This window comes from Rhea americana, unplaced genomic scaffold, assembly GCF_003343005.1.
Source record: "Rhea americana isolate MKP2758 unplaced genomic scaffold, rheAme1 scaffold_274, whole genome shotgun sequence".
Taxonomy (NCBI): Eukaryota; Metazoa; Chordata; class Aves; order Rheiformes; family Rheidae; genus Rhea; species Rhea americana.
The window spans coordinates 427,235-441,637 of record NW_028186395.1 but is presented as its reverse complement, the minus strand read 5'-3'; the positions used below and the strand labels follow the sequence as shown (position 1 = coordinate 441,637).

The window sequence follows — 14,403 nt, the reverse complement described above, 5'->3', positions numbered from 1 at the left end:
ATTCAGGTGGCACGCCGGAGGACCAAGCTGCATGCTTGCTTCCCAAGGGGTTTTATCCAGTTCCTGAGATGAGCCAAGAGCAGAACATGGCCCGAGGTTCATCCCCGCAGGCCTCCCTGGGTCTGGCCCTTTGGGTAGGAGATGCTCTTCTGGCTGCTGCTATCCCTGCCAGGGGCTTTGGTCCTGGATCCTTTCCCAGGGCAGCAGAACTGGGAGGTGCAAGGAGCAAAATGACTTTCCAAACTGTTAACATCATGCTCAGCTCCTACGATGAGCCTGCAGTGTAATGCCATTCCACATCCACCTCCAGCTCTGTCTTCTGGAGCCAAAGCTGCCTGCAGAGCTGGCCTGCAGCAGTGACAGCCCCTCGGACCCTGCTTGTAGCAGATTTAAGACCTAATTTGTTCTGGATACTCAACCCCTCAGTGCTGAGCCCAGCCCTAACTGGGCATCCACAGAGCATCTGTGTCTGCAGCCTGTCAGCAGAGGGGACACGAGCTGCATTTCTGGTGCATGTTGCAGGCRCAGCAGCCAGAGCAGAGTGCAGCTCCCACTGTGCCAAACCACAACCCTGCTAGGGCTCGTTCCTGGCCAACTCTGGGGCTGCCAGGGATGGTGGTCGGGCTGGATTTAGGCCAGCTGTGTCTGAAGTCCTGCAGAGGGGCAGATCTCAGTACTGCTCAGCCACGTTCTCCTCCCTTCCCAGAACCCTCCCAATTTCCTGCGAGCCTCAGCRCTGTCGGAGCACATCAGCCCTGTAGTGGTCATCCCTGCTGAAGCATCTTCCCCAGACAGCGAGCCCATCACTGATCTAGTGGAGATGGACACAGCATCACAGGTGAGCCAACAAGGAGCCTCCTCCAGGCTCTCCTAGGTGCAGTCTGCCTCTCTTGCTATGGAAAGCGCCACATCCGCCTATGGGTTCCACAGCCAGACTGCRTCCAGGGTTGTCTCTCCAAGCTGTGATTTGGTTGGATCTTAGAAAGCAGAAAGCGGTGGAGGCCTGGAGCCTATGGGGTTGAGAGGCATTAAGGAGGGCCATGCGGAGGCCCTCCATGCGGAGGGCCATGTTGGCACGGTGTGTTCCCAGGCGGTGGTTGCCCACGGGGCTGCTGGGAGGACTGCATAATCTGGAGAGGCTGAAGTTATGCCCTGGTGCTTCTCTTAATAGTTTGGTGCCCTCCAGTGATGACTGGCTATATACATTTTGCTTTCCAGAATTGCCTTGAAGCTCTTACAGGCTTGTGCTAGGCCTCCTTCCCAGGGGTCGGGGCTGGATGATACCAAGGCTGGGAGATGCCATCTTCACAATGTCTCTCCCATTCAGCATTTCGGGAGGGAAACCAGTGAGCAATGAGGTGGCACTGGGGATCTCCCTCCCCATGAGTTAGTTGTGAGCAGACCACAAATGTCTCACGTTAAACACTGGGGTCTGGTTTTCTGCATTGGACACCCATGAGTGAGGCTGTGCCGCGCAGGACAGCAGGGAAATTCAGTCCTGTAGCAGCTGCCTCAGGTGTCCAGGTGACACAAGGAGGCAACAGCCCTGCTGGCAAACATAACATAGTGGCACACAGCAGGCAGGTCCAGGCGTTGGCTCTGTAGGGCTCAACACCCTCCTGCCTCCGCTGCCCCGCTGGGGGCTTGTGCTCCAGCTGAGATAGCTGGGGGACCTGGGGCTCCCTGCATCCCTCCTTGGGGTGCCTCAGGCAGGTTTGGGTTGACTCACTGGCTCTGCATTTCTCTCCCCTCAGAGTCTATTTGACAATAAGTTTGATGACATCTTCGGCAGTTCTTTCAGCAACGATCCTTTCAACTTCAACAGTCAGAATGGGATGAACAAGGATGACAAGTGAGTTCTCCCTGCGGAAGCTCCACAGCTTCTCCTCTCCGAGCAGGGCATCATGCTTGAGCATTCTTCCTGCATGCCGAGGCCTGGGTCTCCCTCCCAGGGGACAGTTTATCTGGGGACCGCTCCGGAGAGCATCCTTGAGCCATGAGCCCAATCCTGGGGCTCTGCAATACCATGGGTGGTAGAAATGGTCCGGAGTGGATCGGGAGCTCTGTATTGCACAGCAGGAGCAGATGCAYGCAAGTCCGCCATGGGGTGGCTGCTGCACACTCCCAGCCCTCATGGAAAAGGAAAGCAGTCCTCTCCCAAGGTACCTGTCCACTGTGCTGGTAGGCACCATCGGACCATCTTAGAGACCCCATGGTCAGGTTCAAACCAATCCCAGGATCTCTGTATGTGTCTCTTGCTCTTCTGTTGTGGGGAAGAGGGGCCAAAGCACAATGTATCTTTGTCACATCCCCATCCCCTTTCTAAGGTAGCTGGCAATTTTTGTATGCAAAAAGCTTTGAAGGATCCCAATAGTCTTCGGTGCTTGTCCCCAAGCCGCAGTTGTCTTTGGGGAAAAGGCACACGGGGCTTGGCTCAGCCACCCCCAGYGGACGTGGCGACACTGCAGTGTTATTCTCTCCTCAACTCTGCACCTCCGTGCTGGTGGTTGGTAGTATGGAGGAGGTTTCTGATGTCTCTCTCCTTCCCAGGGATCGGTTAATTGAACAGCTTTACAGGGAGATTGGAGCCTTGAAGGAAGAACTGGAAAACTTCAAGGCTGAGGTGAGTTTATAACCATCCGCAACACAGCTGGGGCGTTGCTCTCTGCAGCACTGGAGGTGAACGGGCCCCGGCGATCCCAGGGCAGGATGAGGCCTGGAAGCTCATGCTGTGAACAGGGCCAGTGTGGGGCGACAGACCCTCACAGTTGGCAGTGTCCAAGCTGCCCGGAGGGGTTACTGTGCCTCTGAGAGCTGCCGTCCCAGGCTTTGACCACGTCCATGTGTCTGCCCTGCCCGTTGCTGCCCTGGGTTTTGGGTTCTGGGGAGCCATCCCCAAAGGAACGAGGAGTCTGTAGGTGTYCTGGGTCACAGTTCTCGGGTGCCCATGGGCAAGGGGCCCTCCGGCCACAGCAGGCAGCCCCTACAGGGCTGAAGCACCCAGGAAGGAAGGTGACTCGCTCCCAGGGCCACTTTAACCCACCGCAGCTGATGCTTCGGCTGCTGTGTCCCCAAGTCCCCCCCAAGAGCCCCAGGGTGCTGCCAGCTCCTGGCGCCTGCCCAGCCTGCCGTCCCCACAGAGCGAGCGGCGGGCGCTGCAGCTGCGCGGGCGCATCAGCGAGCTGGAGGCCGAGCTGGCCGAGCAGCAGCACCTCAAGCAGCAGGCCTTGGATGAGAGCGAGTTCCTGCGCGCTGAGCTGGAGGAGCTGAAGAAGCGGCGGGAGGACACCGAGAAAGCCCAGAGGAGCCTGACGGAGATCGAAAGTGAGGACAGGGGCCTGGCCCAGCGAGACGGGGCTGCTGGGGTGGGGGGATTGGCCGCCAGCATGCCACCAGGCACTCACCTTGCTGCACACGCACGTGCGTGTGTGTGTGTGTGTGGCAGGGAAGGCACAGGCGAACGAGCAGCGATACACTAAGCTGAAGGAGAAGTACAGYGAGCTGGTGCAGAACCATGCTGACCTGCTGCGGAAGGTAGGCTCCTCGATGGCCCGGCAGCCATCTCCTATGGGCCACCGCGGGGCGATGCCCTGCGCAAATGCTCTCCAGAGCTTTTCCCGGCTGCTCTGCCTGAGTGGGAGCACCTGGATTTTGCCCCAAGAGCAAACTTGGGCCAGCGCTGGGAGGGTGGTGCTGGCTGGGGCAGGATGGGAGGGCAAGTCGGGCAGCTGTTGAGCTCTCCAACGCTCTGTCCTTAGAACGCGGAGGTCACCAAGCAGGTGACAGTGGCGAGACAGGCTCAAGGCGATGTGGAGCGGGAGAAGAAGGAGTTGGAGGACTCCTTCCAGCGGGTGAGCGAGCAGGCCCAGAGGAAGGTGAGTCGGGGCCCAGAGCAGAGAGAAGAGGTCCCAGTAGGGACGGGACAGGGGGCCACAGCAGGGACGGGGCTGAGGCCAGCACCCCTTCAGGGTGTGGACTCAGGGCCCCTTTCTTCTGCTTGCAGTCTCAGGAGCAAACGGAAGTCTTGGAAACGTTAAAGCGGGAGCTGGCAGCCAGCAAGCAGGAGTTGCAGGCCCTTCAGGGCACGCTGGAGTCCAGCACACAGGTGAGAGCGCTTCCTCTCAGCCCCTCGGGCTGCAGCGGTGCTGCCGCTGCCTGGTGCTGGGCCCGCCGTCCTCCTGCTGCCTCCTCAGCCATCCTGGCACATCACCTGGGCACGCGCTGGTCGCTCTCCGGTGGGCCTCGGGGTATCCAGCCCTGCTCAGAAAGCCCAGACCAGGGGGTGGCCATTGTGGTAGTAGGATAAGACAAAGCGTAACCCGTCGAGATGCCGTCAGCTCGATAAGCTGCTTACTTTCTCTGTCGTTTCCAGATCCACATGGTTTTAGCGATCAGCACCGTGGGGTTTAACACTCATGGATGTGAGAGAGCACAAAGCAGCTTTCTGCAGCTGTAGCAAATCACCCAGCTGCTGAGAGCAGTGGGGATGGGACTCGGGAAGCTGTTGGGGCTAGCAGCACTGTGGTTTGGTGCAGGTAGTCTGAGGAGCTGCCTGCCTCCCCCCAGCCTGCCTCGGACCCAGCAGCCAGGCAGAAATCAGGCATCTATCACCACCGTATCTGTGCTGTAAAACTGCCCTTCCTGAGGGAAAGGCTGAAAGATTTACTCTCATTTGAGCAAGGCAGGAATCACTGAATGAAATCCTCGGTGGGAAAAGGCAGGAGTCGGATAGGGTGGCTGTGCCCTGCTGTAAAACTGGCAGGCAACATGTGCCTCGTGTTATAAGTTTCTTTATGGGCTGATAGCTGTGCCAGAGGCTCTGCCAAGCCCATGAAGACGTAGTCCTTCGCTGTGTGGGGCTGCAGGGCTTTTTCCAGGTTCGTTACAGAGGTTGGTGTGTCAGGAACTGGCAGGAGCTGTCCTTCCCCAGGGGCAGACAGGCTGCAGCAGGACACGCTCAGGGCAGAGCTGGCTCCAGAGCTGGCAGCCAGCACCCTTCATCCACACTAGCTGCACTCTCATGTCAGGGTGATGACAGTCATCAGTCAATAAAAGCAAAATGGCAACTCCAGGGAGCCTCAACTGGTCCCACGCAAGGCGATCATGTCCTGCGAGGTTGCTGCCTAGACACAGTGGATGTAGGGCTGCAACACACCAAGCAGGGATGGTAGGGGCAGGTTGGGTTTTGGCCTGGAACGAGCTATGAGCTCCAGATAAACCCCAAATGCAGGGGCTTATCTTTTCTCCGCCACGTCATCAGCAAAACTTTGATACCTGTTTTGTTCCCATCCAGCTGGGAGTGGAGCAGAGCACCAGAATAGCAGGCCTGGAGCAGGAGAGGGACAGCCTGAGCCAAGCAGCAGAGCAGCACAGTGAGGAGATGGCTGCCCTGCGGGCTGAGCTTCAGCAGCTGCAGGATACGCTCAGCAGCGAGAAGGAGAGCAGCAAAAAAATGCTGGAGACACTGCAGACCCAGCTTAAAGACAAGGTACCCTGTCATGGCATGTTGGCCAGCATCAACACTGGGGCATCCTGGCATTGCTCAGCATCCCAGCAGCATGCTGGAGCCCAAGGGCTGCTCCGGCCATGCCAAGAGGAGCTGCACAAGGAGCTGCACTCCATGGCACATGGCCATTTGAGTCCTGCTCAGCTGGCTGCTTGGGTTGGAGTAGAGCAATGCAACGCCTTGGTTTGTGCTGAGACCCATTGCAGGTCTTTGGCAATCAATGAGCACTGGGGGCTGCAGTGGGGCATCAGGGGATTGCACTAAACAGCTGGGGCAGTAAGGACCCTGATCCCTACACTGGCTCCGCAGGAGAACGTGGAGCAGGCCCTCCAGCAGCGCCTCAGCCAGGAGCAGTTTGCCCTGCTGCAGGGCACCACACAGGAGGCAGAGCAGATGGTGCAGGACTCTCTCAGCCGCCTCGAAGACCCTGCTCACATCAGCTGCACAAGCTCAGCAGGTGAGTTCCGATTTTCTCCAGCACCCAGCTGGCTGGGGAGCGCAGTTGCCTGGGCCTCGTGGCCAGCAGCACGCTGCCTGCAGGCAGTCACAGCATGGGCAGGACAGCCTGGCCGTGCAACGGGGCTGTGCTGGGCGCAGGGGTGCCCAGAGTCTTGGAGTCCCATCTCTTGTGTGCCTGCAGATTACCTCCTGTCCAGGACGTTGGCAGCCTCTGACTGCATAGAGAGGCTTCAGGATGCACAAAGCAAATACCTTTCCAATCGCACAGGTGAGAGCCGGGCAGCCCCACCGCGGGCTCAGGCAAGCGGCTCGGACCAGGTGGAAGGGGCATCTCCAGCACGCGGTGGGGTGTGAGGCCGTGGGGCTTCCCGAATGGGTTCACCCCATCCTCATTCCAGCTCAGGGCACGGTCTGGCTCGCGAGCCCAGGTGGGCAGTGCCGGCTTTTAACGGAGCCGCGTGCCCTCTCTGCTGCCGCAGACATGAGCAGCCTGCTGCCCTGCGTGGCCCTCTTCGCCCACCTCATCAGTGACACCATCTTGCAAGGCAGCGCTACCTCCCACATGGCCCCCATGGAGCCCGCTGACCGTGAGTGCCGCGGGGCTGGCGAGGGCAGGGGGCCGGGCGCTCCTGCCCCGCACACAGCTCCCTCAGCCTCTCCTGCCGTCCGGCCAGGTCTGCTGGAGGCCTGCAAGCAGTGCGGGAGCGAGGCCATGAGCTACCTCGGTGCCCTGAGAGAGCCGGGCACCCTGGAGGGCGCTGACTGCACGCCAGTGAGGAACTGCCTCAGCCGCATCAGCGCCATCGGGGAGGTGGGTGCRCCGAGCCGGGCCGCGCACCGCAGGGGCATCACCTCTGGGCGGGCACCAGAGGTCTTGGCGGGCTCCCGAGCRCGACAGGCCGGGGGAAGGAGGATCAGGACATCGGGGACAGCAGCCTGTCTCGTGTGCCCCGTCCCCCCGGGGCTGGCGGGCACCGGCAGAAGGGGTTGCACTGGTGCTCTGCTGCCTCCGGACACTCCCTTGTGTCCTGGCCCCAGGCGCTGCGACCCAAAGGGCTGGATGTCAAGCAGGAGGAGCTGGGCGATCTGGTGGACAAGGAGATGGCGGCTACTTCGGCAGCCATAGAAACTGCAGCCGCCAGGATTGAGGTGAGCTGGCCCTGCCTGGGCTGCCCTGCAGGGTAGCTGCGAGCCCCAAGCCCACGCTGGCTGTTCCCGAGGCTGGCTGGGGATGTCACAGGCAGGTAAAAGCCCGAAATCTCAGAGAGTCGCCATGGTCTGAGCACCAGTCCTACCTGCTGGCAAAACAGGAGCCAGAGCTGGGCTGGCAGTGGGCCAGCATCCAGCTGGGATGTGCTGCCTGTCCGAATGGTGCTGGGGGCAGCAATGGGCATGGGAGGGAGCCCCTTGGCAGTGCGCGTGGCTCACAGTGGCTTTTTCCCCCTGTGTCAGGAGATGCTGAGCAAAGCCCGGGCTGATGACACTGGTGTCAAACTGGAGGTGAATGAGAGGTAAGCGATGGCTGGGGCCCCACAGATCATAGTTTAAGACACTGGTTTAGAGGGGCACTGAGAGAGAAGGAGGAGGAAGGATTCAGGGAGTGAAGTGACCCTGGGAGACAAGTCAACCAGGCCTGCTCTCCCACTGCCCTTGGCACTGGCCGAGAGAGCATTTACCCCAAGATGCTGGGGTCTTCTTGCTTGCCTCCCTGCTCTACGGCTGCTGTGAGATTTTGAACRTGTGGCTGTGGCATGGCTCCATCCCTACAGCTCAACTGATTTTGTCTCGCAGGATCCTGGGGTCCTGCACAGGTCTTATGCAGGCCATCCAAGTGCTGGTTCTGTCATCCAAGGACCTCCAGAGAGAGATCGTGGAGAGTGGACGGGTGAGCAGGCCCAGCTATGGGCAGGGAGGCGAGCCCTCTGCCAGGACCCCAATCACCAGSGACTGAAGCCCTGACCTCCTGCATGCCTGCCCAGCCTGGCATCCCCATCTGAGCCATGGGCCTCCTGCAGCCATGCTGCTCCACGCTCTGGCCCATCTCAGGAAGGCAAAGGCCCAGGCTGCCAGCGAGAACAGCTCGCTAGATCAACGCTTACTGCCAGGATTTCCAGCCTGGGGCTCAGGGTCTTCTGTCTGGCAGCACCAGGCACACTGCAGAGCTTGCTGACCTCTGTTGTGTGCCCTGAAGGGTTTGAGCACCCTTCCTACAGCCCCTCATACTGTTCAGGGGAGCCCATGATATCCAGGGCTTGGATGTCTACCCAGCTTGCCACATATGTCCTAAAATACCTCCTGAACTGCTCCATCTCCCTAAGAGCAGAGGTTTGGGACCCTGTTGCCCCAGCTAGCGCACCTCTGGGGTGGTGGCACTTGGTGGTCCCCCTTCCTCTGGCACATGAATATGCATCTTTCTCCTTTGCTAATCCACAGGGCGCAGCATCCCCCAAGGAGTTTTACGCCAAGAATTCCCGCTGGACAGAGGGTCTCATTTCCGCATCAAAGGCCGTGGGTTGGGGAGCAACTGTCATGGTGTAAGTGCCACCATGACTGGTGGAGTATGTCAGGGTCCTGCCCTCCCTGGCAATGGCAGGGGGCATGTGAGTCCACAGCTGGATGGGACCTGYTTGAAGGAAGCCCCAGCCTCTCTCTCTGCCCTCCCATAGTGATGCTGCTGACCTGGTGGTGCAAGGGAAGGGAAAATTCGAAGAGCTCATGGTGTGTTCCCATGAGATCGCAGCCAGCACCGCACAACTGGTGGCAGCTTCCAAGGTAGGAGCCCTGCACAGTGCCCAATGCAAATGCACCCCAGGAGGTTCCCCTCTCTGCTGCCCCTGGCTGGGGGTGGCTGTTCACATGGCTTGGCTGCTCCACCAAGTACCACCAGCTGCACGACCACTTCCTTGCAGAAAGGCAGCTGAGCCCAGTGCCACAGTGGAGACTGATCCCCAGCCCTGCAAGCTCRTTGCAGGTGTGGTGCTGCCCATGTCTTGCCTGAGGAGATGCAGCAGCTCCAGCCTCAGACAGGAGCAGGGCATCCCTCTGTTCGCCAGTATTGCCTGGAGGAACACACATGCTGCTCTTCTGGCCATGGCTTGGGGGCTCCCAGAAGGGCTGGCCAGGGCCAGGGCAATGTGAAGGCACAGCAGAGCTACAAGCTGGCTTGATAGGTCCTCTCCCTTGCTCGGTGTAACTCCTGGAGAGCAAGCACATCCCTTCTCTCCGCCCTGGCAGGTGAAAGCAGACAAAGATAGCGCCAACCTGTCCAAGCTCCAACAAGCCTCTAGGGGTGTTAACCAAGCCACGGCTGGCGTGGTGGCCTCCACCAAATCAGGGAAGTCGCAAATTGAGGAGAAAGGTAAGCACGGGGCCCAGGAGCCCTTTCCTGGAGCATGGACCTGTGCGAAGGTCCCTGTTCTTTGTGCTGTGTTCAGCTGGCCATCTCCACCTGTGTGGTGATCTCTGCCCGCGGCTGCCACTCTCTGTCCACGTTCCCACTGGCCATGAACTCAGTCCAGTACCTGGGAGATGGTGAAGCTGGGGAGGGGACGCCAAGCTGGGCATAAASCCTCATGGGGAGGGTGTGTCTTCTTTCCCTGCAGACAGTATGGACTTCTCCAGCATGACACTAACCCAGATCAAGCGTCAAGAAATGGACTCTCAGGTAGGAGGTTTCTCTGTGCTTTTGGATACCCACGTGCTGTTGTTTCTGGCATGTTTGGGYTATTGAGAGAGTCCCCAGGCAGAGTGTGGCGGGGAGAGGTAGCGTGAGGGCTGGGGGCTGACATTGCCACCCTTYCCTGAGGAAGGGGAGCTCTGCATGCCCATGGGGGATCTCTGCCCTAAACGCAGTGGTTGGGGGCACTGTGGCCTGTGTTGCTCATCTGCTGGCCATGCAGACCACATGGGCATGGAGCATGCCTGGCCTCCAGGGTACCGCTRTCGCGTCTGGAAAGCACAAGGAGCAAGGGCAAAATCCTAGCTGGGGCCTGGGCTTGCCCAGAAGCTGTGTGCAGTGGTTCTCCAAGTGCTGCCTGTTGGAGCTGCTGTCCCCCTTGCRGTGCAGTAGCCTAGCTCAGTTCTGGCCTCCCTCTTGTGCCTTCCCCGTCGTGCTGCCCCACAGCACCTGCCTCCCTTTAGCACCGGGCAGCCCTGATGGCTCCTTTCTTGTCCCATCCTTGGGATCCCCAAGCATTTCCAACTTGACTGTCACTTCCCTGCTCAGACAGCACCCAGCCTTGCACACATTTGTGTTCTGTCCCTTCTCCAGGACCATCTGCCATTAGAGCATTAATTGGATGTGCATTGGGGGAAACTTTGGGTTTAGTATCAGGAAGGCTGCAGGTGTAAGGAGCACATGCTGGCACATCACTGTGCACAGGCACAGCTAGTTTTGGGGAGCCGGGTTGTGGCAGGAAGCCCTGGAGCGCACGGGTGGCCAAGCCAGCTGTGCTGCCGGCAGTGGCCAGTGCCCTGGGACACAGTAGGGCAGTAGCAGTGTGCTTTGTCCTTCAGGTGCGTGTGTTGGAGCTGGAAAACCAGCTGCAGAAAGAGCGGCAGAAGCTGGGGGAGCTCCGCAAGAAGCATTACGAGCTGGCCGGAGTGGCAGAGGGCTGGGAGGAGGATGGTAAGCAGCCTGCAGGCAGGAGGTTGGGCACCGCAGGAAGCTCGCMGCAAGCCCGCAGCCTGGGGTGCGCTGAGTGCCAGTCCGAGCGGGCCACCACCGACTGCACCAACGGCCGCGGGAGCCAGGCAGCAGCCATTCCGACTGTATCCGCTTTGTCCTGTCCATCCCGCTCCTTCTGGGAAGGAGCGGGGCAGGCAAGGAGCCCTGGTTCTGCGCTGTCACCTCTGCCAAGGCCTGGCAGCAAATGAAGGCAGGTTCTTAGCGGGCATGGGTCTCGCAAGCAGAGCTCTAGGAGCCTGGGGACATCAGCACAGGTAGCCGAAGTCCCGTAGGGACTCTGGTGTGTGCGGGAGCCTGTGGACAGCTATTAAAAACCCGTCCCACATCCACCCCCACTGCCATCTCTCCCAGAAGCCTCACTGGGAGGAGGCCTCAGTGGGACCCAGGACTCCTCTGGGTCCTCCTGCACGTGTTGTAGCTCAGCCCCAGGACTCTGCTGGCAGCAGACCCCCATGCGCTGCCAGGGCTCTGCTGCCCTTGAGCCACAGCACGAAGCCCTGAGGGCCCCAGGGGTAGCAGAGGGATCCTCGAGGGGTCGTGTTGCTCTGTGCCCGCTCACCGTCCCTCCTCTCTCCAGCCGCAGACTAGCTCCCTGTGCCGGAAGCAGCCATCCACCACCGCCCCTTTGGTTGACTGGGACCCAGCTTGGAGCAGCCCTTTCAAAAGATTCACAGCAAACTGGTGCAAAATCCGCCCCGAAGCACACGTCCTCTGCGTTCCCCCAAGAGCCGCCTCCAGCGCCGGAGGACCGAGAACCGCGTCGCCCGGGGCCAGGAGCAAGGGCTCCCCAGCCGCCCTGCCTCACGCCAGCTGCAGACTGCACGTGTATTTATTAGAGCTGCTTGGGGGTCTCTGGGGTGGTCTCTAACCCTTTAGTTTCATTTTTTGCACAGATTCTCTGAACTGTTTGGCCCAGGTCCGGCTGACTGAGAGCATTAGGGTTTCCTTTGCCTCTTGCCGCTTCTCCAGCCTTAACGCGTTAACTGGCTCAGCGCAAATACCCAGCAGGAGCCTGCCATGGTGCAAAGGGCCATGGGCCCAGCGGCGTGGAGATGCAGCAGGGTCAAGAACCGGCTCTCCTGGTGCTGCTGGGCCATCTCTGGGCTTGGTGCTACGCGTGTTCCCCTGGCCCTACACAGCCTCCCCTCCCGCTCGGCTGCTGGGAGCGGCAGAGTCAGGGTGGGGAGGTGTGAGCCTCCCAGTGGGGGCACTACGAGTGCCTTTGGCTGCTCTAGGAGCCAGAATCCTGTGTGGCTGCGGGGTCAGGAGCTCATTCACACACAGCAGATGATCTCCAGTAGCCTGGGAGGCTAAGCCCCAGCCGGCAGGAACTACTGCCTCCTGTGAGCCCACTGCCTGCAGAGCTTGCAGGACCAGTGGGTGGCTGCGACAAGTCCTTATTAGCTGGCCCAGCCCATGGCTCCAAGTGCTGGAAGGCCATGGCCAGGCTGGAAACGGCCAGCAATGAGGAAGGACTTGGGTCAGCAGCAGAAGAAAGGCTGTGATGAGCTCCTGGTCCCTTGTCCCCAAAGTGCCCTCTCAGGAGCAATGCTTGGAGTGGAAGAGCGGGACCAGCTGGCCCGGAGTGGGTGTCCCGGGGGTCCTCGAGCAGCGTTGCCCTGTGCTGTCTTGCCCTAACAGATCACTGTGTTAATGCCAGCAATAAACCACTCTACAAGGTGCTTGGCTCACGCTTGGGCAACATCCACTCCCAAGCTACCTACTGCTGGAGCCACTGTGCAAGCTGCAGGCCAGCAGCTCCCAGAGGCATGGAGTGGCTATGGGGCAGCAGCGCAGAGGGGTCGGGGTCTCCCCATGTCCTTGCCACCGCCTTGGGTGCATGGAGGTGCAGCAGTGCTCACATCCCCAGCACCCCAGGCGCTGCGCACYGTTCCCGGGGCGGAGGCAGCTGCCAGGGCAGGTGCCAGATGTACAGCCCAGGCTGGGGAACCTTTGTGCCTTGGAGCAGGGGACACCGAGGGCCAGGAGATGTCTGGCAGCTCCYACCCCTGCGGGCCTCCTGGCTCATCTTGCTGCAGGGTTGCCTTTGCCCTGGAGAGTCCCCGCTGTGGGGACGGTGGTGTCAGACCAGTGCTCAGCGATATGCACCACCAATATTGCCCCAGGCAGCTGCCCTCTGCTCACCTGCCCCCATCCTGCCAGTGCCGAGGCTCTTTGGCCAGGATGGGCCCGCAGCCGAGCCAGAAAGCACGTCCAGCCCCCTCTGGGCGGTCAAGGCTCTCTGGTCTCMGCTCAACAGCATCGCTGCCGGCCTGCTCCCTGAGCCTGCTTTGGAAAGCTCCTGGTTCTAGAGGTTGAGGCAGCAGGACTGGATCCTGAGTGGGTGTTGGGCATGCAGGATTTGGCCCTTCTCTCTTTAGGAGGTGGTGACAGTAGTTGGCACAGCCTGTCCAAGGACTGAACGGGCTTCCTGGAGGGGACTGGGCAGTCTCAGCCCCGACCACCTGGGAGTGCCGGGCTCRGGGTGGAGGTGCTACCTCTCAGAAGTGCTGTGTCCTTCCCGGCAACATCTGTCAGCCGGGCCAGCCCTCTTTGCTGCCTGGCACTAATACTGGTGGGGTCCACCTGCCTCCCTCTGCCCAGCCATCCCAGCATGTCCTCTCTGGGCCAGCACACCCAGCACCTGCTGCATCCTACAGCCAGCCCTGAATCTCTCCACAGCAGCTACTGCCAAACTGCRTGCCCTGTACCTCCACCTGGCCTGGGGACCCTTCACCACCTCTTGAGGCAACACAGGGCTTCCTACCCTGGGCTTTCACTGCCCCCAAGTCCCAGTGTAGCCATAGCACATACGCCACTTCCCAAACCCGGAGCTGTGCGGGCTCCGCATCCCAGCATGCCAGCCCACCAGAGCCCATGCAGGACCAGAGCGAAGGCAACTCTGGCCTCCCAGCATCTCCAAAAGCAATATGAACAATCCCCTTGCAGGACACAAGGAGACTTGGGTGGTCCTGAAAACCCTGCCCACCTCTTTCTGGGGTCTCACCTGTGCAGGTAACCCCCAACTACCTCAGGTTTCCAGGCTGTGTCCAAGCTGGGCTGGGCCCCCGGGATGGCTGGAGGGAAGGGATGGAGGGATTCAGCCRAATCTTGGTGAAATGCGATACCGCTCTCCAATTGAAATGACTTTTCCTCGTCTTTCTTTTTGTAACTTTCCCAAATGTTGGGGTGAAGGAACCTCAATGCAAGCAGTTCCCGCAGCACCAGACAGCTCTTATCTGGCGTCTGGCTCGCGGAGGGTAATGGGCACGGCTGGTTTCCAATGCAGGTTTTTTTCATTGTATAGTATGTTGTGTGTTTTCAATTTTTAAATAAAGACTTCAGCCCAGGTTTGCTAGCTTTGGAGGTTTTTTGGAGGTTGGAAGCTGTGCTGCCAGTTGGCACGCGTAAGCCAACCCATTCCCTGGTGGTGCTAATGGTCATTAGCTGGTGGCGATCCCCCATGTCCCCAGAGGCTCTAGTGCAGGTGCAGGGCACTCCATGGTTGTGCCAAGCTTGGTGCTGGTGTCTGCACTAATGCCATGTGTGCTCAGCCCAAAGAAAGTAATTCTGGAAGATGTTACCAACATTATCTGGGTAGCATTCTGGTGGTGACAACCCCATGTCCCCAGTGAAAGAGCTCGGCCCCTCCACCTGGTTCTGTCCCCTGTGTTTGGGGCATCTTGTACAAGTGACACCCCACTCTCTAACATGCCTGTAGTCCTTAAGAAGAAGGTGACACCAGCCTTCC

The 14,403-nt window shown here is 59.8% G+C and overlaps 1 protein-coding gene across 2 annotated transcripts in view; it reads left to right on the top strand.

Annotated features, from left to right (window-relative positions):
- Positions 1-11,452, top strand: part of HIP1 (huntingtin interacting protein 1) — a 67,350-nt gene extending 55,898 nt beyond the window's left edge. For both annotated transcript variants that reach the window (XM_085308388.1, XM_085308389.1), the window contains exons 11-31: positions 707-838; positions 1,755-1,852; positions 2,551-2,623; positions 3,141-3,324; positions 3,446-3,534; positions 3,759-3,875; positions 4,004-4,105; positions 5,294-5,488; positions 5,816-5,963; positions 6,147-6,233; positions 6,445-6,552; positions 6,640-6,776; positions 7,004-7,114; positions 7,418-7,476; positions 7,757-7,850; positions 8,399-8,499; positions 8,632-8,737; positions 9,200-9,323; positions 9,568-9,629; positions 10,481-10,592; positions 11,230-11,452. In XM_085308388.1, coding sequence (XP_085164514.1) covers positions 707-838; positions 1,755-1,852; positions 2,551-2,623; positions 3,141-3,324; positions 3,446-3,534; positions 3,759-3,875; positions 4,004-4,105; positions 5,294-5,488; positions 5,816-5,963; positions 6,147-6,233; positions 6,445-6,552; positions 6,640-6,776; positions 7,004-7,114; positions 7,418-7,476; positions 7,757-7,850; positions 8,399-8,499; positions 8,632-8,737; positions 9,200-9,323; positions 9,568-9,629; positions 10,481-10,592; positions 11,230-11,240 — 2,250 coding nt within the window. In that variant the 3' untranslated portion in view covers positions 11,241-11,452. The remainder of the gene's footprint in view (positions 1-706; positions 839-1,754; positions 1,853-2,550; positions 2,624-3,140; positions 3,325-3,445; positions 3,535-3,758; positions 3,876-4,003; positions 4,106-5,293; positions 5,489-5,815; positions 5,964-6,146; positions 6,234-6,444; positions 6,553-6,639; positions 6,777-7,003; positions 7,115-7,417; positions 7,477-7,756; positions 7,851-8,398; positions 8,500-8,631; positions 8,738-9,199; positions 9,324-9,567; positions 9,630-10,480; positions 10,593-11,229) is intronic.
- The last annotated feature ends 2,951 nt before the right edge of the window (positions 11,453-14,403 follow it).